Consider the following 26107-nt stretch of genomic DNA (forward strand, 5'->3'; position numbering starts at 1 on the left):
CGATACACTGAACACATCAGTTTAAGGGTTGCATGAGCATGACTGGCATGTACTCTCCACCAAGCCTGACTTGCATTCAATCCCCAGAACCCACATGGTAAGAAGGAGAAGCCTGACTCCCACAAGTTGATCTCTGTAGCAAATGCACTCTCTCCCAGCATGTGCAGAAGATAAATAAATATAACTTTAATGTGTTTTAAAAGAATTACATGAACCTATTCAGGTAGCCTTAAATTTTTAGATTTTTAGCAAAAATTTAACCAAGTAGCCCTGCTACCTAAAAGAAGCACTACGTATTTAAGTGACAATAATGCTCTCTTAGAGAAGTGTCATAAACATGGGATTATCACAATGGCTCTGGCTGGGGCACAGTAGCAGCTCTTGGACATCATGGGCTTGGCACTCATACACCTTCCAGTGGACACACTGATGAGACTTACTATAGAAGTAAAGATAAGGGTTACATGGGATGCAGCAAATTATATATACATGGAAATAATCAAGTTTCTGGGTGGGAGGAAGCAGGCTTTTTACAAAGGTATATGGAGAAGGAGTGATTTGAGCACACACACTTGTTTTTGTGACCCTGAGACGGTTCTGCCTCCCAGAATTCAAGCCAGTAGGTGGAAGTTTTGTTTGACTGGCTGTGTTTGTTTTTTTCTCCTCCTACTGTACAATGGACTTTACTGAATTTTTTCCCTCTGCCTTCAGGTGGTTAGATGACTCTATCATTGAAGAGATCACTCCCAAACTAATTGGGGACCGGCCCAATACCTACACCTACACCAAAGCCTTGGGAGAGGTAGTTGTGCAGCAAGAGAGCGGAAACTTGAATGTGGCTATCGTCAGGCCATCCATAGTGGGAGCAACCTGGCAGGAGCCTTTCCCGGTGAGCCGACACTTTTCCTGCTTTGCTTTGAGCCAGGTGCCTTAAAAGCCAACTTCTGATTGTCCTCCTCTTCCTCCTCCCTTACACCCTCCTCCTCCTCCCTTACACCCTCCTCATCCTCATCCTCCCTTACACCCTCCTCCTCCCTTACACTTTCCTCCTCTTCCTCCTCCCTTACACCCTCCTCCTCCCTTACACCCTCCTCATCTTCATCCTCATCCTCCCTTACACCCTCTACTCCTTCCCTTACACCCTCCTCCTCCTCCCTTACACCCTCCTCATCCTCATCCTCCCTTACACCCTCCTCCTCCCTTACACCCTCTACTCCTTCCCTTACACCCTCCTTCTCCTCCCTTACACCCTCCTCATCCTCCCTTACACCCTCCTCATCCTCCCTTACACCCTCCTCCTCCCTTACACTTTCCTCCTCTTCCTCCTCCCTTACACCCTCCTCCTCCCTTACACCCTCCTCATCTTCATCCTCATCCTCCCTTACACCCTCTACTCCTTCCCTTACACCCTCCTCCTCCTCCCTTACACCCTCCTCATCCTCATCCTCCCTTACACCCTCCTCCTCCCTTACACCCTCTACTCCTTCCCTTACACCCTCCTTCTCCTCCCTTACACCCTCCTCATCCTCCCTTACACCCTCCTCATCCTCCCTTACACCCTCCTCATCCTCCCTTACACCCTCCTCATCCTCATCCTCCCTTACACCCTCCTCCTCCCTTACACCCTCTACTCCTTCCCTTACACCCTCCTCCTCCCTTACACCCTCCTCATCCTCCCTTACACCCTCCTCCTCCCTTACACCCTCCTCATTCTCATCCTCCCTTACACCCTCCTCCTCCCTTACACCTTCCTCCTCTTCCTCCTCCCTCACACCTTCCTCCTCTTCCTCCTCCCTTACACCCTCTTCCTCTTCCTTCTCCCTTACACCCTCCTCCTCCCTTACACCCTCCTCCTCCCTTACACCCTCCTCTTCCTCCTCCCTTACACTTTCCTCCTCTTCCTCCTCCCTTACACTTTCCTCCTCTTCCTCCTCCCTCACACCCTCCTCCTCTTCCTTCTCCCTTACACCCTCTTCCTTCTCCCTTACGCCCTCCTCCTCCCTTACACTCTCCTCTTCTTCCCTTATACTCTTTTTGCTCATCCCTTCATTCCTTCTCCCTCTCTCTTCCTTTCTTCTCTTTTCCTATTCTTTATGACCAATTAGTATTACAGATGGGTGTGTACGCATGCACATATATGCAGACTCATACACCCTCTCCCACATAAACAGTCTGGACTGTCCAAGAACAACAATTTTCTGCAACGTGTAACCAACAGAGATCTTTCTTTCCAGGGTTGGGTTGATAATCTAAATGGACCCAGTGGACTCATTATTGCGGTAAGTACAAAGATGAGAACGAAACCCCTTGGAACAGAGAACAGTAACAGAGGCCTTACTGTTGACTTAGGGCTTCCTTGATGCAAATGTGTGGTGATAAAGGGAGCTGCTGGTCTAGATCACTAACTGGAAGGCGAGGCAGCAGGAAGTTGCTTTTATCATTAGGACAGAGGTGACTGACATGTTCAGTTGCTATTCAGGAGTTTCGCTTTGGAGATATCTGCACAACAAAAATTTTCCTTTTGTTGCCATAAAGTGGAGGTACTTTCTTTCCACTGCTTTATTAATGGCTTGAACTAATGCAGCCAGTCAGAAATAGGGTAAAAATATTAGCCTCAGGAGTGAAGGATGTCGCTCAATTGGTAGAGTGCTTGGTTTAGCATACTTGAAGCCCTGAGCTTGATCCCCAGCACTTATAAACTGAGTGTGTGTAGCACCTTACACCTGTAATCCCAGACTTCAGAGGAGAGGCAGAAGGATTAGAAGTTCAAGGCCAGCCTGTGCTACATGACAGCCTGTCAAAAAAAAAAATAACCTCATTCCAAAGATTATGCAATCCTTGACACTAAAATTGACAAATGTGGGCCCACGGGCTTGTAGGCACACATTATCCTCTGACTGCTTTCTTTGCTTCCCCCAAGAGTCTAATGGGGATAAACATCATTTAAACATGGGGCTAGAACCAGTTTTATTTTAGTGCACATCAGCATGCTGACTCAGATTCCACCACTCCCCATTATATTCTTTTTTTTTTCTTTTTTTTTTTTTTTTCTGGAGCTGGGGACCAAACCCAGGGCCTTGCGCTTGCTAGGCAAGCGTTCTACCACTGAGCTAAATCCCCAACCCCTCCCCATTATATTCTTAATAGGCAAAGAACAGCAGCTAGTTTACACACATAACCTGGGATGCACGCACACGCACACTCACACATATTCACGCACACACATGTGCACACATGTACACACATGCATGCACACACATGTGCACACACATGTGCACACACATGCGCACACACATGTGCACACACATGCACACACACATGTGCACACACATGCACACACACACACACACACACAAACGCACACTCGGGAGTGCACAGAAATGTGCCCATATACTGATGAATTCTTACAGCAAAATCAGAGGCCTAGTGACCAACTCCCACACACAGTGGCGAGTCCTGGCTGTGATTTTACATCTTGTTTATATTTTATGTTCCATCTCTCCTGACCAGACTGGGAAAGGATTTCTTCGGTCCATAAAAGCAACACCCATGGCAGTGGCAGATCTGATTCCAGTTGACACAGTTGTTAACCTCACCATAGCAGTAGGATGGTATACTGCCGTTCATAGGTGAGTGCACTCACGCGAGCCCCTGAGATGGGGGAGCTGACGTCAGTCATTCTTTCCATCTATAAGACTCCAGGATGATTGGATGTTTGTTCAGTATCCCCAGTGCCTCCCTGTGTGAGCTAAAGGGTATGAAAACTGATTAGTAAGTGGTGGGTCATAAAGTAATTTGCCATATAAACAATTTACCGTGGAGTTTTTGAACTGAAAAGGTGTCCTTCCTATTCAGCATCCTAAGATATTAGTTGATGAGATGGCAGCACAGTTTGTATTTTATTGAACCACTGCTTAGTTGCTGGTAAATGCCAAGAGGTAAGACAGGAAATTGTTGGCACAAAGAAAAGGCTGTGTGCATGTGGCTCTGTCTTGCCACATGTGACAAGAGAATGACGCTTTTCTCATGTGAACTCCAGCATGTGCGTTCCATGGCTATGAGACATACCAATGCGTGCACTTTATCTTTTCCATTTTTCCTATCAACCCAAAGAAAGAACTGGGCAGTGCTGTGTGGAATTGCAGAGTCTGGAAGCACTGTCTGGATGGCAGAAGCCACAGGAGGTTTCAAAACCGATCTCAGTGTTATTTTCCTTTGTCTTTGATTAGTTATCAATTTTGTCATATTTATTTAGCTTTGGTCTTATCTTCCAGACCTAAGTCAACGTTAATCTACCATTCCACATCTGGCAATCTCAATCCCTGTAACTGGTACGAAATGGGTAAGTGCCTTTAACAACGTAAGCGCTTAACTACCTGTATCAGCTAGGGGAAAAGCAATGTGCCCTGCAGCCAAGAACACAGTTGGGGAAGAATCCGAAACAAAACCATAGAGAAAAATCTCTGTGAATTGTTAATGTGCTGTAGTTAACTGGGACATAAAGTGATATGAAAGATGTTTGTGGGAATATATGATTACATGTATGATTATACATGTACATGTATGATTACATGATTACATGGAATGAAAAGTCCAACAGGAAGTTTTAAAAACAAAGTTGGCAAAAAATAAACAGTGCTGGTGGCACACCTGTGCCCTTCACAGTGGCCTTTCCCTCTGCCGCATTTCTAAGAATGCAGATGAACAGGGGCAGATTTAGAAAGGCCACATAATAGTTCACATCAGTTATGGGGTAGTATATGGCAAATCCATTTCTGCAGCTGTCTGCCTATAACTGTACAGTACCTGTGACTGTAAAAGTGTTCTGTCAGTAACATATCTCATTTATCTAGGAATCTGTCTAACCAGTCAGCCATGGTGGGCTCCTTTATTGGCTTGGAAGTTGGTTTTCTTGCTACAGTCTGAGACTGTAGACTCTCTAGCTGTTGAATTGGTCTGATTCCCATTCAGAATACATACACTGTGCCATGCATACTTTTAAAGTTGCAAACACGAAGTTATCTATGACCAAGTTATTTTCTTCATAAACCTAGTTATTTACATCATGTTTCTAAATAAGAATTAATCTCAAACTTTCTTTTTTTTTTGGTTCTTTTTTTCGGAGCTGGGGACCGAACCCAGGGCCTTGCGCTTCCTAGGTAAGCGCTCTACCACTGAGCTAAATCCCCAGCCCCAATCTCAAACTTTCAAAATAGCAAGATTATCTGTTTTTGTATCAGTAATGAAAGATATCTAAGATCCCACCCATATACACAGATATTAACATAAGCAAATAAGATAGAGGGAATTCAGGCTGGAGAAATGGCCCACAGTTAGGAGCGTGTACTGCTCTTGCAGAGGACCCAGTTTGGTTGTCAGCACCCACATCAGTTGACTCACAGTTGCCGGTAGCTAGGGCTTCAAGGTGTGTGCACATACCCACACAGAAACACAGACATACACACACAATTACAAATAAAATAAGGCCTTTTTTAAAAAAGAGCTCAGAGGCTGAAGTAGTTTTAAAAATTCTCTTCCTTCCTGAAAACTCTCATTTTGTGGAATTAGAGATGAGTAGTTAGAGGGATCTTTAAAAGAATCTAGGGTGCTTAACTTACATGAAGCCTAGAAATATCAAACAAGCTCCTTGGAATCATAAAAAGATCTATTTGGTCCCTGAAATAAAAAGTGAAGCCAGGTCTCCTGTCTCTCTTCTGTGTGAGTGATCTTTCTACCACTAATTGATAAAAGAAAATATGTTACCACTGAAGAAAAAATAAAGCCAGAGTCTTTGATTAAAGACCTTAGGCGATGCCAAGGAAATGTCTATGTGGTTACAGAAGCTAGTAGTGTTTGCTTTAAGAAACCCATACTACACAAACTCTATTGGTTTGTGTCTTTGTCACGCTTCTATTGCTCTGAAAGACACCATGACCAAGGTCATTCTTAAAGCATTTAACTGGGGACTTGCTTACAGTTTCTGAGGCTTAGTCCATTATCATCATGTTGGGAAGCATGGCAACAAGCATTGGTAGACATGGTGCCAGAAAAAATGTTGGGGCTACAGGAATCTGCAGGCAGAGAGAAGGGGTGGAGGAGAATGTGCCTTGGCCTAGCCTACATGGACTTTTGAAACCTCAAAGCCCACTTCTAGTGGCACACTTCCTCCAACAATGTCACATCTAGTCCAACAAGTCCACACCTCCAAATCCTTCTAATCCTTTCAAAGAGTGCTACTTCCTGGTGATTAAGCATTCAGATGTATGAACCTATGGGAGCCATTCTTATCCAAACCACCACTTCTTGTCTACATATAAGGGACTAGGTCTACTTGCCCAAGACCCTTGGAAATGAATTTAAAGACCTAATGATAATAGAAGATTAAAGAAAGCATGAATTCCCAGCGACACATCTCCCCTTTCTGTGTTACAGCACTAACTCACTCTACATGCTTCAGGGATAGCATCTGAGCAGTAATGCTGCAGAACAGTCAGGCACCATAGCGTGTTGTATGATAGGTTATAACTTGAGAAATTCCTTTCCAGGAATGATAAATACTGTATGTACATGCTTATCCTCCCCTCACACCACAGCAGATGCGATCAGGTAGTCATGTCCTTCATCCAGTGCACACCACAGCAGATATGCTGAAGTGGTCATATTCTTCATCCAGTGCACACCACAGCAGATATGCTGAAGTGGTCATATTCTTCATCCAGTGCACACCACAGCAGATATGCTTAGGTGATCATATCCTTCATCCATTGCACACCACAGCACATATGCTGAAGTGGTCATATTCTTCATCCAGTGTACACCACAGCAGATATGCTTAGGTGATCATATTCTTCATCCAGTGCACACCACAGCAGATATGCTGAAGTGGTCATATCCTTCATCCAGTGCACACCACAGCAGATATGCTTAGGTGATCATATCCTTCATCCATTGCACACCACAGTAGATATGCTTAGGTGGTCCTATCCTTCATCCAGTGCCAAGCCTCTACACGAGAAGCACCCTAATAGAGAACATTAGGATGCCATTATTTGCTAATTCATGATTAACTTGAATTAATCATTTATGCCTAACAACAGGGTTATTCAAAGTGATCAAAATGCTTCCAGATGGAACTATTAGTAAAGCCATCATAGGCTGAACATTTGTAGTTTTAAGTGCCCTGCAGAATAAATGACAGCTGGATGGATGGACATGTAACATCCATTTAGTTGTCTCTAATACCGTTCAAGGGGGGGGGGGGGGAGCCTTCACTTCATATACTTCTTAAACATTTATCAGACTTATACCTAGGAGCTAGGAGGTATATACATTTTGTTAATAATTAATGGTATCTTTATAAAGAGATACATTATCAAATGGTTACTGGAAAGACATGAAATTGATTAGTATATTGATCTTATAGCCAGCTAAACTATCACAGGTTAAGCATTTCCTGGTCTGAACATCTAAAACGATCTTTTAAAAAGTCTGTTTTAGTGACAGGATACCACAGTGAAACAACTAAAGAGTCAAGATAGAATTAAGAAATAGGAAGTTATTATGCATTACTGAGATACTCTTTCATTCAGTTCAAACATATTCACTGTCAGCCTCTGTGTAGGGACAAAAGCAAGATTATACATAGGATATGGTTAAGTGCTTGAAGAAAAACAGACTGAGGTAAGGATGATTTCTTATGGGGAGGCCAAGGTAATGTGACACCTCAGCAAAGATCTGAGTCAAGTGAGTGCTGGTCAGAAGACAGCTGAAAGGTGTCTCATAGCCTGAAGAAACCATCAGTACAGTAGCTCTTTACTCATATTCAAGGACAAGAAGGCTATCTTATCTTGAGCAGCGACTAGAGGTAAATGATGGAAAATGAACCCAGAAGGATGAGCGCGGGAGTGAGGACCAGGCAGATCATGCATGCCTTCTCCTTTTTCTGTATGAGAAGACACGGATGCTAAAAGGTCTTACCAACTGGACTAAGGGGTTTGCTTCCCTCCAAAGGAGAGAGTCTAATATGGGTTCTGTAAAATGAAGTTACACTCTAAGTGGCATTTTCAAAGACTAACCCTAGCTGCTATCTGGAGATCAGACTACTGGGGCACAAGAGCCGGGGCAGAGTCCAATGGTGAGTCTATCCCAATACACAAGCAACAGAGACAGCTCCTACCCAATGACAACAGTGCAAATAGTGAAGCTGGACACTTTTCAAGGGAAAAGCCAATTATTCTGGTGTTCAGTGTTGTAAGAGTTGTTGAACAAAGAAGAGAATCAAGATGACCCTCACGGTTTTGGTTGACTTCCTGGAAAGGGGGGGAAAGAATTATCATTTAAAGGTGCTGTACAATGTGTCAGGAAGGGCAGTTATATCAAGAGGTTGATTTTATAGCTGTTAAAATGTGAAGGTTCACTGCCTATGTTGCCTTGATAAAACACACAGACCACAAACAACTTGGAGGAAGAAGGAATTTACTTTGTTTATACTCTAGATTACAGTCTACCATTGAGGCAGGAACAGGCAGAAACTTGAAGGCAGGCCCAGTTGCTATTCTACACAGCATCACTCCTGACCAAGAAACTGACTCACGGTCATGTAGGAGTGATGCTTGCTCATCTGCACAGGCTCTCATTAGCTTTCTGATACAGTCCAAGACTGCTTGCCCAGATGTCTTAGTCCCCATTCTATTGCTGTGAAGAGATTCCATGACCACAGCAACTCTTAAAAAGAAAACATTTCATTGGGACTTGGCTACAGTCTCAGAGGTTTAGCCCATTATCGTCATTGTAGGACGCATGACTGCATGCAAGCAGGCATGGTGCTGAAGAAAGAGCTGGGAGTTCTATGTATGGATCTGCATGCAGCAAGAAGAAGAAGAAGGAGGAGTGAGAGGAGGAGGAGGAAGAAAGAAGAAGAGGAAGAAGAGGAAGAGGAAGAGGAAGAGGAAGAGGAAGAAGAAGAAGAAACACTGAACCTGTCTTGGGCTTTTAAAACCTGAAATTCCACTCCCAGTGAAACACTTCCTCCAACAAAGAGCTATACCCAATCCAACAAGGCCACACCTCCTATTCTTTCTCAAGTAGTACCACTGCCTATGACTAAGCATTCAAATATGTGAGCCTATGGAGGCCTTTGTAACTCAAACCACCATGTGAAGGATGGTGCTACCCACAGTGGGCTGGCACATTCTGTATCCAATTAAAAATCAAAAAAACACCCTAAGACATGCCTAGAGGCCAGTCTGATCCAGACCATTTTTCAATTGATGTAGACAAGTTTTTCAATTAACTTTCTCTTCTTTGAGTTAAAGCTAACCAAAAAAGATGTATTTCACATGTTGATTTCTTGGGGGTGTCTTTTAAAAGACAACAATAATCAAATTACCACAATAACTGATAACTTCATCATAATTGAAAAGATCCAATTAAGTTAAAATTGAATTTAAATGAATATTCTCAAAGAGACCATTATATCTACAAACATTAAAAATTTAAAATAAGCTACTCTAAATATTATAAAAATGAAGACAATTATAAAATCTCTGTGGTACTTTAAGTGAACCACCCAAGGAAATCCATCTTTATTCTTTTATGCAAACTCTGTTAAGAACATTTAACCTTAAGAAAAGCAACAGCCAAGATCTTTCCTGATGGCTTTGCAAGGGGTCCTCCCAACCTCTGCTGCAGGCCTTTCAGAACAGATCTGAAAACCCAGGATTGAACAGATATACATCCTTTTGAACCGCCTGTCCTCATAGTGGGTAAGAAATGTCCTCAATTATTTGACAGTAAATGTTTTCAGAAAAGTTCAGGCATAGCAGTGTATGCCTTTTATCCCAGCATTTGGGAAGCAGAGACAAGAGGATCTCTGTGAGTTCAAGGCAGCCCCGTGTACATAGTGAGTTTCAGGACAATCACCACAGCTGTAAAATGAGACCCTATCTCAATCCTCTACCCCTAAAAAAAGAATCCATTCCTGGTATAGTCACATTGCTTAAATGTACAGGTGTTTGCCTGGCAGGCATAGAAATCTTCATGCTCTCAGAAAGATTCTTGATGTTATACAGCAAACACGGTCTGTCATTGTGTTCTGCAGACAGCTTGAGGATGATGGATTTATATTCTCTGAGATGTAGCACTTCCTCTTTTTTGTTCCAGGATTACAGGTCTTGGCGACCGTCGAAAAGATCCCATTTGAGAGTGCTTTCAGAAGGCCAAATGCTGACTTCACCACCAACAATTTCACTACCCAGTATTGGAACACCGTCAGCCACTGGGCTCCGGCCATCATCTATGACTTCTATCTGAGGCTTACTGGAAGGAAACCCAGGTGAGAAGTTGGGGCAATGGTTTTACAAGTATCAGTGCATGGAGCCCAAAGTCCTTAATCCTCTCTGCAGCTGAGGATTAAAGAAAAAAAATGTCTCTGTCATGCACACACATGCATGAACACACACACACACACACACAAACATACATACATTCATACAAACACATACACACACGACACATATTTACACAATCACACACACACACACACACACACACACACACACACACACACACACACACACACACACTCAAGACACAACGATGACACCAGCCTCACTCACTGCTTGTTGTGTGGCCATCCTGTGGCAAGAACTATTGATGGTCCCATTTTCATCTTTACGCTTGAGGGCTAACATCTCTGCCATTTAAAGGGAAGCTAAGGGCAAAATCTGCAGTCTTACACAGTGGTCCTCAACCAACCTGTGGATCACAATAAAGATTTACAACTCATAACAGCAGCCAAACTGCAGTTATGAACTAACGAAAAAAATGTATGGCTGGGGGTGGGGGGTCACTACCACATGAATAACTAAATGTATTAAAGGATTGGTCATTAGGGAAGTTGAGAACTTCTGGTCTAACAGGAAGTGACTAACAGGAAGTGATCAAGGAAGGAAGTACAGAAAGCCACCTCCCAGCTCCTACTACAGAATAGGTTCACTGACTGACAAGGGACAAGGTGCCAAGCAAAGCCAGCTCTGTCACCGCCCAACAGACACAAAGCACATCTCCTACCTCCACGACATGTTCGGCCAGAAGAGATCCCTGGAATCACAGTATAAACAGGAACAGGACGGGCCTCTGAGCAGCCCCTTTGTGAGGTGGAAGGCCTTTCTGATACATCCAGCACTCCCTGGACTAATACAGAAAACATCAGCAACAGGAAGGCCGTGTGGCTCACCTGCCTTCTCTCACCCACCTGAGGAGGCAGGCACTGTGACAGGGTGGAAAACATCTGTGTGAGCACCTCACGCCCTCATATAGATGGGAGAAGAAAAACGTAAGAAGAAATTCTAGGTCCTTCAGATAGGTAAGGTTGAAGGGTTAGGAATGCCTGGATAAAGCAAGGTTTGGTGGATAAAAGAGAAACAGGAAACAGAAAAAAAAAACCAATATGCATTTTGTTTGGAAGAAACTAAGTCATACTGGATCAGACAGTGAGTTCTTCTGTTTCTGTGATATAATTTTTTAAAATAGTCTTTCATTTCTTTACATTATTTATTGTATATGTACTACCTCTACACAGGAGCAGAGACCAGAGGGCACCTTGTAGGGAGGTTGGTTCTCTACCACGAGTGTTCTGAACACAGACTGACTTGGCAGCAAGCACCTTTACCCACTCAACTGTCCATTACTGGCCCCAAAACCATCCTCTCATGGTTTTTTACAGGACCAGTTACTGTAGGGTCTGACATTGTGAAGTTGGGAGACAGGATTAAAATCTTGGCCCCTCACTAATTTAGCCATGAGCCATAAATATACTTTCTAAATTTTAACTCGTCTATAAAAAGGGGAGAGAAAACGTAAGTATTTGACATAAAGGAGCGTAGACTGTAATAATCACTGTTGTGACTAAGTTCTAAGTTTTTCTTCATATGTTTTATTTTTTGCATACAAAAGGCCTCTACCTAAGAATAACATTTTTGTTGTTTTTCTAAAAATTAATACCCCTTGGACAAGTGATTTACTGTACAACTATTGTTCCTAGACTATTTAAATCTACTTCCCAAACGAGAAATTTCCCATGACATTTTCTCAATAGTTGATGGGAACTTGAACAAAGAATAAGACCAAATTCCCAATTTGGTCACAATTTGTAACAGAATTGACTACACTCCAGTGCCAAGCTGAGCTTAACCAGAGACTTGGCCTGGAGCATTTCCTATGTGACATGAACATAATCTTTCTGAAAAGATAGTATGAATAAATTCTGGCTACTTCACAGTCCTAAGAGGTTTCTAGAGAAGAGCTGGTTCATACTAAGACCATGGGCACTCTGTTGTGAGCAAAGGACACAGGGTAGTGGAACTACAAGGGCAGTTCTCTGGGGTTTGTCAGAACTAGGTTAGAGTTTAAATGCTGACACTCTTACACTTAGGAACCATATTCAGAAAAATGCAGTAAAGGAGCTACTTAAAAGGTTACTATGGAAACCAGCAGTTAGTATTTTCTAGAAATACCAGCATTGCACCTAACAGAGTAGATTAATAAATATTAAGTTTTTCTTAAGTCTGAATTACAGCCAGCCTCTGCTTCAGCAAACACTACAATGCTGCCTAGTTTTCATATAAGACCTGAGGTCATAGTTCTATTTTTACAAATTTAAGAAAATGTAATAAAAAGAAATTAGCTTTCTAAAAGATCTGACTCAAAATTAAAAACAAAAACTGTAATTCTTTCAGTCAAGTAACTAGCTTAGTTTTGCAATGTCTGATGAGAGAGAGTGGGGTGTTTGGGAGGAGCTGAATGTCTGATAGACACTGTTCAGTTCATTCTCTCTCAGTTGTTTAACAGAATTAAAGTGGAAAGTGAGGAGAAGTAGTAAGAATTCTAACTTTCACAGAAATTTATAAAAACCTTTCTAGTACCACAAGTAGATTTTAGCGAGAATGAGCAACTTGTTGGATTTACTGCTAGGACTCACTTACATGAAGGAAGATATGTTACTCTATAAAAGATAAACATGAAGGTTGATAGCAGAAATTGGTATTGTAAAACTAGCCAAAAGAGGGAAGAGATCCAACTCAAAAGAGAATTCTGAGAATTTGGAGGAGAGTATATTTTTATTTGTTTTGTTCTTTAAAGACAGTTTTACTGGACTTGACTTCGGTAAGTAGTCCAGGCTGATCTTGATCTCCTAGCGGTCTTCCTGCCTTGGCCTCCTGAGTGCTGGTGTCACTGCCAGCACTTGCACTTCCTCAATGATATTCGGCCACCCTCCCCTGTGTAGGAAGAGCTGGTGGGCAGGATGCACGGCGCCAGCTCCTAACTGGTCTTTCTCTCAGGATGCTGAAGCTCATGAACCGGCTGCTAAAAACCATTTCCATGCTGGAGTATTTCATCAACCACAGCTGGGAATGGAGCACAAACAACACTGAGATGCTTCTGTCAGAGCTCAGTCCTGAAGACCAGAGAGTAAGTATGGCTCTGACTCCAGAGCACAATGGGAATTCAGAATTATGTGACCAGATGATGGGGGAGTGTCAGGTATACAGACAGAGGACCCCCCGCCCCCAAGAAAACAGATAATTATGTCAGCTGTCACAGGGAACAAGTTCAGTGCCACTAAGAGAACCAGTTTGTGGATTGTGATTGGCCATTCACTGCTGCTGGTATGGTGGCCAGCTTGGTAATAGTGATGGGGTTGGGGCTGGGTCCCTGAGGCTCACTGGCCAGTAATTCTAGCCATATTGATGAGCTCCAGGTACCCACAGTGGACAAGGTGACTGCCTGGCAGTACAATGCTGGCAGCCCATATCTCTTGTTTTGCAGGTATTCAACTTTGATGTGCGTCAGTTGAACTGGCTTGAATACATTGAGAATTATGTTTTGGGGGTTAAGAAGTATCTACTGAAAGAGGATCTGGCTGGTATCCCCAAAGCAAAGCAACACCTAAAAAGGTAGGAACATTTGTATCAATCTGTGAGGTGCTACTGCTGACTGATTTTATACTAGGATGTGTATGAATCACTCAGCATTTATGCAGCAGCTATTAAGGCTGGATTCACACTTCCTGAGCATTACAGACCCTGCATTCCATACCAGCCTATAATACACATGGTCGATCTAGACCTCACTGCACTCTGGAGCGAGGCTTGAGCCCAAGTCTGTTTCTGTGCATCTTATCACAGCATGACCTCAGGAATACCCACCCAAAGGGCAGATCATGCTACATAACTTGGAAAATCACATACCTGCTCTTCAGTTCCTACCGTTCCTTCCTACTTTAGATTCCTGACAAGTAAGAGGATTTGGGTCATGATTCCTGCAAAAGCTAACAGTCTACAGTGCAGATGGTAAGAAGGGAAAGATAGACCTGTAAAAGGAAGGACACTTGAAAAGCAGGCTTCAAAGTTCACTATCTACCCTCTAGCCAGTAAGACAATGATGGTTTTTAAACTGTGCGTGGTATGTAAGTTTGCATGTCATGGTACCTGTGGAAGTCAGGGGACAACTTGGAGGAGTCAACATCCCTCTTTTGACCCTTACATGGGTTCTAACTCAAGTTCCAGGTTTGCTCCAAAAGTGCACTTACTAAACTTAGCAGTCTCCCTGGTCAGAGATGGTTTTCAATATTGAAAGACCAGAGTGGATTTTGAAAATATGACTTTCATCCATGAATCATGATTTCAAAAGAGCCTCAGAGAAGTAGGGGGAAGAGTAACAAGCTGTAAAAATATGAGGGAAGCCTGGTAACTCAGTAGGAAACGAGAGATATAAAAAGCAAGAGCACCACGCCATGCCATGGGCTCTGAGAACTTGGGATTTGCTGGTCACAGACAGAACACTTTTACACTTTGGGTAACAGATGGATGCAGGTGCTGTGTTAACTATGCTTTTATCTCTGACCCTCAGGCTCCGGAATATTCACTACCTCTTCAACACTGCCCTGTTTCTTATCATCTGGCGCCTCCTCATTGCAAGGTCTCAGATGGCTCGGAACATCTGGTTCTTCATTGTGAGCTTCTGTTACAAGTTCATCTCCTACTTCCGGGCCTCCAGCACACTCAAGGTCTAAGAACATTATACCAGCCCATCATCTGGGACCTCAGATACCTCTAAGGCAGTAAACTGGGTCTTAAGCTAGAAAGTAACAAGCAGCACACCAAGCTTCCAGTCGAAGTTGCCATTCCATCTTCTTCCCTATTCTTGAGAGAGAGGGAGAGAGGGAGAGTATTTGTGTGTGTGTGTGTGTGTGTGTGTGTGTGTGTGTGTGTGTGTGTGTGCGCGCGCGCTTGGTTGGTTGGTTGGTTGGTTGGGTTTTTTCCTTAGTTTTTGTTTTGGTTCAGTGAGGAAAGTCAGACTGCATACATTTACAAAAACGTAACTTCCAGATTATGTCCTGACACCACCACCCCACACTATCACACATGAAGCATGAAAGCACTTATTTTCCTTTATTTAGCTTTTCTTCCCAACAAAACTAATTTTAACTCACTGAGCATGGAAAAACACATGGCAGAAGGCTAAGCAGGCCAGAGAAAGGCAGCACCAAGCAGGGGAGCATGCTCTGCACCAAGGCAAGAGCTTCCAACCATTGTAAACTGTGCAAAGCTCGACCTCCTTACCATACTGCACAAGCAGCCTTCTGTGTTAAACACTACAGCCCTGGTTGAGGGGGAAGTGGGCTCGTGCCTATCCTGTTTCTCACCTCTGTCCACACTTTAACCCTAAAAGGAACGTAGATAAGTACACACCAAGTAAGAAATTGAATCATACATGCACCAGGGAGTATTTCGTTTAACATGACTTGGACATCCCCTATTCTACAATTTTAATCACTATTATCCTGAAAGCCTCTCAAGTCCCTTTCTTATTTAATGATGTTGCCAAAGCCCTTCTACTTAAGTATCTCACTCAGAAAGGATGATGGGGAGTGAGATGTTCCTAGACTAGAGCCATGGAAACCCTCCTGACCTTTGCCAGTGAGGAAAGCAAAACTTCAAATAAAGTTTTAAGTTCTAGTTTCTGTCTTCATGTGTGGAGTTGGGAGGAGCACACTCCTGGTCACCTGAGGCCCCTTGTACATCAGTCATCCCAGTCACATGTTAATTAATTCCATTCACAAATTCTCATACTCATAAGCTGGCACCCAGTTTTGCTCACATTTGAGATGAGGGCATACTGAACTGCAGATCTCTGCATGGTAACATGAAATATTCAAATTAATGTCCACACATATCACTGAAAACCACAAACGAGCAGTTAGCACGTGTATGCTCACATTCTGATGGCTGAAGTGTGGCCAGCACTGAGGTCTCCTCAGAACCACGAGGAACATATTGGGAGAACCCTTTCTGGCACAGTTTCTGCAAACTTGATTAAGGTCAGTGACTACTGTCCAGACAGAAAACTCAACTCTGAAATAAAGCACCTGTGGGTTTCCCCATGGGACACATCTGCAAGACACCTCTGAGTTACATCAAAGACACCACCTAAGGATACAATAACAGGAACTCAAGACACAGGAAAAGACTAAAATGACAGTTGTAAAGATTTACTACCTTTTGATCATTGTTTCATCAATCCAAGAAATCCAGCGACTGAGTTTGAACTTCGGTTAAATAAAACTCTGAATTACTAACTCCTGTCTTGAGTGTAATAACTGCTGACCAGTTCCCACAACATGTCTTCAAAACAACAACAACAACAACAACAAAGAAAAAAAAAAAACCAGACAATCCTCTCAAAATTCTCAGCCAAATAAAATTGCAGGAGTAACATTAATTAGAGGAACACACAAGGTACACACTGATTCCACTTTCTTCTTGTGACACTAACTGGGTCATATTTGCTTGAGAATTCTGTGGGATCTGACACATGGCACAAATTTACCTTGCAATGCTTAAACAGGAAAAGTAGGTAACTATGAACGAAGTTCCCACCATTGGAAAATCCACACCAGGATCAGTTAACTACACAAATCATAATATGTATACAACAATAGGGAAAATTTATCTACTTGGATGAAGATAAAAGAATAAAAGTACATGCTTGAAAACAAGTCCTGGCAAAAGGAGAGTTGAATATGACCACAGTGTCCTTTACACATGTGAGAAAAATGTCAACAAGAACCATTATGCTTAACATATGCTAACAAAAACTTATAAAACGTCTTGATAACATGTAATCTGTACCATGATGCTAGAAATGGTGACTAGAGAGCCACTAAGGCAACTAATACATACCCCAGAAAAGCACTTCATGCTTCTGCATTCAGAGTTCTAACTCATTTAAATAACTTAGCAGATTGTGGTAGAGAACTTCCAAATAGTATTTGTCTCAGTCACTGTTCTATTGCTAAGAAACACCACCAATGACCCAGGCAACTCTCATGAAGTATTTAATGCTTCCTTTTATGCTTATTGTTTCAGAGGCTTATTCTTTTATCATCATGGCAGGGAAAATGGTGCAGGAGCCATAGAAGCTATGTCTTGATCTGCAGACAGACAGAGAGGGCCTGAAATAGGCTTGTGAAACCTCAAAGACCACCACCACTAATAAACTCCCAAGACCAGACCTTCTAATCCCTTCAAACAGTTCCCACTCCACAGCAATTAAGCATTCAGATATGAGCCCATTGGGACCATTCTCACTCAAACCACATTATTATAACACAATGACACAAAAATTAAATCAACCTAGTTTCCAAAATCATCAGTAACTCTTAAAAGTTCACTGAGCTCACAGGGCTACCTTTCTGGAACTGTGGCCCTGCCATCTTGGGATACTAAAACGCAGTGTTGACAACCCTGACCCCCCATGGCGAGTTATATTTAAAAAAAAAAAAAAAAAGTCACTGCCTCTATCAGCTTTAAAAACATGGTTAAAAAGCTAGCAAAGCAAAACTAGCAATAGCCAAGTTTTGGTATATGAAAAAGTGTGGCTATTTCAATGGCAAACATTGTTCACCTGGAACTGAGTTTAAGAAGAAACATGTCTTCTGACATGGAACGCTTACTTAGCATCTTCCTATTTTATCTGAAACACTGAGCCCTGAGGTTGGAAAGGTGGGATAGAATAACATGGGTCAACTATAGGGAAACAGTACTTTAATAAAAAGCAGAGCTGGAGGCAGGGCTTCTCAGAGGCACAGCATTTGCTGAAAACATTGAGGACTCCAAATTGACACAAGAAAACGCTTACAGCTATCCAGGCAACCTTGTACATACCTGAAAAGCACATCTAAAGAATTTCCACATTATGAGTGACAGACACAGGCCTATTTGACCTCCAGCCTATACTTGAGGGATCTCCCTGTGCCTTATGAGTTCTTTTAAGGCACTACACGAAAGTGTAAGGGTTAACTTTGGAATGTTAGGAGCCCCCAACCACAGAAGTGCTTTACTTTACAGGACACCCATACAGACTGCTAGGTGTTATATGTACTCAGATGCTCATGTCTGTGCTATTTACATGTACACACACATGTGTGGAGGCCAGCAGTCAATGTTGGGAGCCTTCCTCAATCATTCTCCATGTTTTCACATAGGGTTTCTCACAGAACCTGAAACTTATTGATTCAGCATCGGTGAGCATCCAGCCCAGGGATGCTCCTGTCTCTGCTTAACAGTTTTGGGATTAGGGATATATGCCACAGCAGCCTCCTTATTTTGATAGTATTATAAAGGGTTTCAAAAGCTTAACAAGAAGCTTCTAGATTAAATAGCATGCTGAATTTTCAAGGGTCTGGGTGATATATTTCTTAAACCATCAAAAGCTATCCACAAGTGTAAACAGAATTCTGAAGTAAAGGAGTTATAGGTAAATTTACTTCCTAGCATTTGAATCACAATACATCTTAGCCTCACATGATCTGAAATACTGTAAATTGCATTTCAGATGATGAATTCTGATGATAATGAAATAGACAGCTTTTCTATGTATCTGATGAGAAATTATGAGAAAGTGTGCATTATTATTCATCTAAGTTGAGAACAAGTAGATCTGCAATTCTAATACTGAACCAGGCTACTGCAGGAGGTAGACTGAACAGGCTATCTCAAGAGGTAGACAGTCAAGTGTTTGAATACTTGACAGTAATTTATTCACCTGTTTACTCATCTTTATAGGCCAAGGTATACAAATACAAACAGTATAAAAACATTTCAAGGTGTCAGACTTAAAAACGTTAGGATTGGAACACACACACACACACACACTCTCTCTCTCTCTCTCTCTCTCTCTCTCTCTCTCCCCCTCTCCCTCTCTCTCCCTCTTCCCCTCCCTCCCCCGCCCCCTCCCTCTCTTTCTTAAAAAGACTGGATTGAATAGATACTTGGTATTCTGCCTCCAGGGACCCACAGGCAGAGGAATAGGCAAGTCAGTGAGATTTCTGACCTAAAGAAGAAATCCTAGTGAGGCCAAATCGCCTTCATCACCCAACAGATGGTCAGTATTTTCATTCTTTTACTGACAAGAAATGTGCCCTGACTATTTGAAAATCAGTCTTAACTTTTAAAATGGCTATCAACGGCAAAGAAAAGTTTGCTTTAAACAAATTCCTGTACAGTCAATTTTAATGGAAAAGATACATCTCAAAATTTTTAATGTGGCATTTAGAAAACATTGAAATAATTTAAAATAATCTTAAATCTTTTTAAAAAACATAATACTGAAAATAACTCTAAATCAGTATTTTCTTCCCTGAAAACTGACTGAATTCCCTAGCGAGTAGACATTCAGTCTCAAGTGACCAACTTCAAAATTCTTCTGGGGAGATGTTCTGTTTCTAGACCAACTATAAAATTTAAGGGGAAAAACAAAACAAAAACCTCAGAGAAGACTCATAATTTGAAGTTTCCTGGACCCATTTAAAAAATTTTAAAACATTATAATAGTATTAGTCACTTAACGTCTTGACTCTTACTTAATACTTTAACCAAAATGTCTTATTTTCTACAAAATGCCATTTTTCGCACTATACTGCTAAATCGTTTGTTGGCGTCTCCTCCTTCCCTGATTGATACCCTCTTTGAAGAGAGCTGTTTTTAAGGATTAAAAACATTTCACTTGAAACACTAATTTGTGACAGGCCACATGCTAAGCCACCACTGTCAATGCAGTCCTGTGTCTGACAGGGACTGAAACCGTCTTCTCTTTCAATGACTTAACCTCCAGTGATTAACTTCTGCCCTTCAGAGTCAGTGGGAAAAGAGGCTGGCAGTTTCTAACTAACAGCACTGGACAGGGCTCCTTCAAGTCACTGTAGCCTCATCACTTCTGTGCAGAGCCCTGAGGGCAGCGCCCTGTCCGGTTTTACAGCTGTGCCTAGGCTGCATCAGACTGAACATCTTGTAAGGACACTGCTCCGCCCGTCAGAATTAGCTATCCAGTTTTCCACTCCTCACAAGCACACAGCACTTGGCGTTTCCCTTCACGCTTTACAAATTGTGAACGTTTATCTTTTTAAACATTTGTTTTCTTCTCCCTATGGAGTCCCTTGTACAAGCTGCGAGTGACACCTGTTACACACCACAGCACTTGTGCACCTGGCCTTGGGAAACTTCACCTTAAGTCTTCTAAGACTCAACCTTCAACAGTCAGGAAAGTCAGCGACTGGAGTTCAAAGGAAAGCAGTGACCATCACCAGAACCCCAAACTGGACAACACCATCTTGTCAATATGGCTTAACATTAATATGGCTGTAACACAGGGTCAGTCCCTGCTTCCTTTATTAACCACATGAGCTGATTACAGTTTGTAAAGTCTAGACTAGTTTCCATGTTTTACACGTTTTATTCTGACATCTTTAAAAAGGACGCACACATACGTTTTCATTTATCAACGCCCTTTTCTTTAAGTATGGGTTCACGTCCATCCTCGAGGCCCTGCCTCCATATTGTCTGTTTGCTGGGAGAGCTTCGGAGGCACTGTCCTCACCTGGCACTGTTGGCTGGGTTGAGTCTCCAGTTAGCTGCATAATTTCTTCTAGGACATTTGTAACAGACACAACGTATACACGACGACTTCAGCTTGTTTATTTTCCTTGGCTGTTTTTTCTTTTTTTTTTTTTTAAATAAGTAAGTTTCCGGGTTCTCATATTTTCTTTTTCTTTGAATATATTGCACAACATTTTATTATTAGAAAAGGCTTTATGTCTCAGGCAAAAAGTTTTTCTCCACCCACGAGGTGCTAATGTGTGTTGTTCTCTAGAAGAGGTAAGTGGTTGTCTGTGTGGCCATCCGCAAAGGGGACCTGAGAGGAAGAAGATAAAACCAGAGTGTTAGTTCTACTCTACATGATGTCTCTGATCACAAGGCTTTATAGGGGGCAATCTTTTCTACTTAGACGACTTAAGACGAGCAACAGGTGCAGTAACACTTACAGAATGGACGGGCTTGTAGGATCCAAGTCTGAAACGACAGCAAATTATTTCCACTATAAATTTTCCAATTCCATGTAACATGCCTGCAGTAAATAAGTTCAAGTTTTTAATTAAATTGCTTTTGAAATTGCTATTGAGAATAAAAAGCTGCACCAAAGAGAATTAGACACCGAAGGAAGGAAGTCAAGCTGTCTGTGCCTGCTTCTGAGGCTAGAGGGACTTTCAAGGGCTACATTGAAAATCAAAATGTTTTATCAAGATCACAATCCACACACATAACTCACACCTGATATAACCTACCCAAGACACTCTCCCATAGCTTTGTAAATAACAGATTTAAATGAAATTAAGTGAAAAAGCAAAAGAACTGTGTAAGGAAAACTGCTCACATGTACTGGGAGTATGAAGAGAAACAAGGCAGGGCTCTGAGCATAGCTTGGAGTAACCAAGGGCTAAAGACAGAGCTCCCAGAAAGTTACAGAATCTTGAACAAAAACCAAAAGCATTACTGATTTAATCAAGACAGCGGACAACATGACTTCATATAGTACATAGGGAAAGAAATCTTAATACATCTGTGATACTTCCTGGACATTTTCTCATTTAACTCTACAATATACATACAGAGAAGGTAGGTGAACTACCTGGGTCGATGGTGGAACCCAGATTTTATTCGAGCTGTGTCTGTGATTATTAGGATCTGTATGGCCTCCCACATAACCTTCCTTACATTACTGATCCCTGTGAACTGGGTGTACTTACAGGATATGAGATATATTTTAGAGCTTGAGAATTCAAAGAAGTTCCAAATATTAAAACACGAAAATGTGATGATTTCTTGTTTTTAATTGAGGCCTCATTTTATGTTTTTTGTTTGCTTTTGGTGTAGGCCTTGAAAAAGTGAGGGCCACTCTATGCTTACTCCAACAGTGAACTATCTTCACAACATAAAGTAATAAACTCTATTAGAAGTCAGGTATCAGAGCCTGACAGCTAGTGCCTGTAAGCCCAGCCAAAATTACAAAACAAAATAAAAGGAAATTAGGCAAAGAAATGAATGTTAACCTGTTGTTGAAAAGATTCCTCCAATAATACCACAGAGTCTTACAAAAAACTGCCAGAAAGGCATGTGTTCCTCAGTGACTGTCACCATGAGAGAACTGAGATCGTATTTCATAAATATTCCAGAGACGCCGTGGCTGCCTGCAGCATGGTTGATGATGCGTTCCTGAGAAGAAGGGAGAAAAAACAAAATGCTCATCATGTGGCATGGCTACTAAAATATACTTCCTTACCAAGCTACAGTGTCCCACAAGGGACATCCCACTTTCCTGCCCTGTATCACACAGCAGCTCTTCAGAGACAACTACTCGTGTTCTTGCTGGAGTTAGTGGCACATTTGTAATCCTGCACTATGAAGGAAAAGCTGGAGAGCTATGCATTCAGAGCAAGACACTGTCTCAAACAAAACAAAACAGAACACAAAACAGAACCTAGAAGTGAACCATTTTTAACTGTGTGGAAATGGTCACTGTAGACACACTTTCATGAGCTCACAACTAATCAAGGAATAAGAACCAAGTTTGCGGTGTGACATGCTTGTATATTGTTTCTTTGCATGTAGTTCCTTATTTTATTTCTAAGTTGAAATTAAACTGCAAGAATTAGGAATACATACAGTGTGGTCAAAATCCTTCATTATTAACATGGGAAACCTTATATATAAGCCACCAATCAAGTTTCCACAGTTAATTCATTCAGAAACTCTCAAGTGCTCAGTATCATGTTGAAGGCATGAAAACTCTGTGACCACCTCTAATACACCAAGCCACCTTGGGGAACCAGGGCATCCAATAACATTAAAGAAGATTGGAAATGATTAAACTGAGCTTCCAAAACTGAGAGTATCAACTCCTCGCCCACCCTACAGTAAAACTCAATAAATGATAATACTTTATTCACCTTTTTCAAACACTCCTTACATATGGATTTTTTCTTTTTGAATCTGCTATTTTCAGATTTGTCTTGGAGATAAGTTCACATTCAGACATGTCCTCCTTTCTCAGTCATATGTCCATTTACAATCTGAGCTGTTTCTAGTCTTCCGCCATTACAACAACACAATAAACCTCATACACACATATTTTTCTGTTTTCCCCACTGTGTCTTGGAAAGCGGTTTCTAACACAGGGATAGCTGTAACAGAAGCAATGCATACACCAGTGTGAAAACATAGCCGAGCACTCTAGCCTGTGGCACTCAGCATCCCACAGCAATTCTATAATCATATACACCTGTTTGCTTTGCCCCAAAGACTTGCTAAAACTATACTGTGTTTCTTAGGTATTGGTCACTATAGCTGATGAGAAATAACCTCCTGCCCTTGGTGGAAATGTTGGGAAGTATAACATATATAGTACACACACACACACACACACACACACACACACACACAGTTTTTGCTCTTTGAATGATATGAACGTTATACACTTAATCTACCCCTAAAATAACATCTAATTCAGAAGAATAAGGAGAACCTCATTCTCACAAACACCCTAGTGAGGACCACCCACAGCACTATCACATGAAGAAGAGCTGAGGAAAGCTTCCACATGCCCCGGAATTCACCTGCTGTGAGGTACAAACCACAACAGACAGACACTATTCAAACCTGCTCTCCATCTCCATCTCCATGCGACTGCTAGGATTCATCTATCCTGAAGCTGTAGAACACACTTCCAGTCAGACCTGGTGCACTGACTAGGGGACAGGCTGAGAGCAGGGAGCACTCACATGCAGGGAGGAAAACTGACTAACAACAAAGAAACCAGAAAACCTGTAGCAGATTACAAGCTACCTACATCAATACAGGAGACTACAAATGGAAATGAATAAAGTTAACTTCTGACATCATAATTTAATTTGTAATAACACATTTCTAACATTTAGGACAAATTTCTTTCCCTCTAGAACACACATACTAATACCCATTTCTGATCTGATATGTTCTTTGCTTAAAATGTTAATTCATTTCAAAACTTCCACAAATTCTTAAATGGAGAGTGTGATGGTTTAAGTATGTTTGGCCAGGGAGTAGCACTATTAGGAGTTGTGGCCTTGTTGGAATAGGTGTTGGGGGTGTGGGATTAGAGACCCTCTTCCTAGCTGCTTGGAAGTCAGTCTTCTCCTGCTTGCCCTTGGAACAAGATGTAGAACTCTAAGCTCTTTCAGCACCATGCCTGCCTGGATGCTGCCACGCTTCCTACCATGGTGATCAAGGACTGACCCTCAGAACCTCTAAGCCAGTCCCAATTAAATGGATGTCCTTTGTAAGAGTTGCTTGGTCAGTGTCTCTTCGCAGCAGTAAAACCCTAACCCAGAAGGTGGTACTAGGACCGGGTGCTGCTGTGATAAGCCTGAGCATGTTTTTGTTTGAAGGAACGTAGACTTGAGGACATTGCATGTGGAAATCCATTGAATGCTTTAAGTGGGGTTCAGTGGGCCTTCCTTCCCAGTGGAATACAGAAGACACTGGCACTGAGGGTAACTTGAACTCATGATTGTTCTTATGCTTCCATGAACGACGTGCCTGCTTTTTGCCCTTGTCCAAAGAGTCTGCCAGAGGCTAAGGTAAAGAGATTTCTATTAACTGCATTGGCAAAGTCTCAAAAAACCCCAGCATAGACTTTGTCCTCGTTAACTCTCTAGAAGAATGTTCTGATCAAGTGTGGCAAGCTTAGAAAGGAAGAGTAGAGATGCATGGCTCAATGAATAAAGGGCAATCAGGAAGTGAATTGAAGCGAGTCCTGTGTTCACCAAGATAAATTAAGGGAGTGGTAACCTCAAGGCAAGATCCCAGCCAACTAAGCTTATTTTTTTTTTTTCAGTTGAACTGGGGGAGTTATATATTGTTGGTATTGCTATGAACTGGTTATTGCTTTCATTTGGACTTTTAATCTGGAATAAACTTCAATCCAGAAATGGAGGGAAGACATGTTATCCAGATCTTGAGGCTAAAAGACATAAATTTTTCAACTGGATCTTGAGGAATAGTAGCCAAGGAAAAACTGGGGTCGAGGCATCATGGTAGATGCCTTTAATCCTAGGAGACAGAGGAAAGCAGTTCTCTGAGTTCAAGGCCAGTGTGGTACAGAGGAAATTCCAAGTAGAGAAAAGCTGAAGTCCACATGTGATGAACTACAGCTTTAATCCCAGCATTCAGAATATAAGCATGCAGATCTCTGAGTTCAAAGTCAGTCTACAGCTTCTAGGAAAGCCAAGCTTAGGCAGTGAAGGAGTTGGAAAACAGAAAGCTAGTGGTAATGTAATTTAAAAAGGGGGTCAAGTTCCGGTCCCAGAAAGAAGTAGAACTCGGCAGCTTTGACCATTTTGCTATGGCTTTAGGGTCAAGCATAGAGGAGACGACTGGGACAACTGATGCTGGTTAGCTGGAGCTAAGAAATTTGTGGTGATTTAAGAAGAGACCAGCATCACTGAGGTAAAATCTTCTGAAGTGTTTCCTGAGAGCACAAAGAAGCTGTGTTCCAGAGAAAACCAAGGCTCTACCTCGTGCTGCAGTTGAACTTGATAATGTGTGAGAATCACCCAGATAGTCCTGGTTTTTAAAGGCAATGATGGGGTCATGGAGAGCAGCTGAGGCTGGCCACTGTCAGAATTGAAGGCCATTGGTGAAGGTGCAGTCTCAGTTGCAGTTGATGGCCCAGG

General features: G+C 42.1%; 2 protein-coding genes across 15 annotated transcripts in view; one reads left to right on the forward strand and one right to left on the reverse strand.

Moving 5' to 3' along the window:
* The window catches only part of Far2 (fatty acyl CoA reductase 2), a 114052-nt gene extending 97413 nt beyond the window's left edge, over positions 1 to 16639 (forward strand). For all 4 annotated transcript variants that reach the window (NM_001427803.2, XM_087659000.1, XM_087659001.1 and 1 more), the window contains 8 exon segments: positions 712 to 889; positions 2235 to 2279; positions 3511 to 3629; positions 4275 to 4342; positions 10162 to 10333; positions 13341 to 13470; positions 13828 to 13955; positions 14911 to 16639. In NM_001427803.2, the coding sequence (NP_001414732.1) occupies positions 712 to 889; positions 2235 to 2279; positions 3511 to 3629; positions 4275 to 4342; positions 10162 to 10333; positions 13341 to 13470; positions 13828 to 13955; positions 14911 to 15073 (1003 nt within the window). In that variant the 3' untranslated portion in view covers positions 15074 to 16639.
* Positions 16640 to 19556: 2917 nt separating this feature from the next.
* Ergic2 (ERGIC and golgi 2) overlaps positions 19557 to 26107 on the reverse strand; it is a 32332-nt gene continuing 25781 nt past the window's right edge. For 8 of the 11 annotated variants that reach the window (XM_087657080.1, XM_087657084.1, XM_087657082.1 and 5 more), the window contains 3 exons: positions 22448 to 22610; positions 21383 to 21465; positions 20697 to 21252 (listed from right to left, as the gene is read on the reverse strand). In XM_087657080.1, coding sequence (XP_087513206.1) covers positions 21190 to 21252; positions 21383 to 21465; positions 22448 to 22610 — 309 coding nt within the window. In that variant the 3' untranslated portion in view covers positions 20697 to 21189. 11 annotated transcript variants of the gene reach the window in all.

This window comes from Rattus norvegicus, chromosome 4 (genome assembly GCF_021556685.1).
Source record: "Rattus norvegicus strain SHRSP/BbbUtx chromosome 4, alternate assembly SHRSP_T2T, whole genome shotgun sequence".
Classification (NCBI taxonomy): domain Eukaryota; kingdom Metazoa; phylum Chordata; class Mammalia; order Rodentia; family Muridae; genus Rattus; species Rattus norvegicus.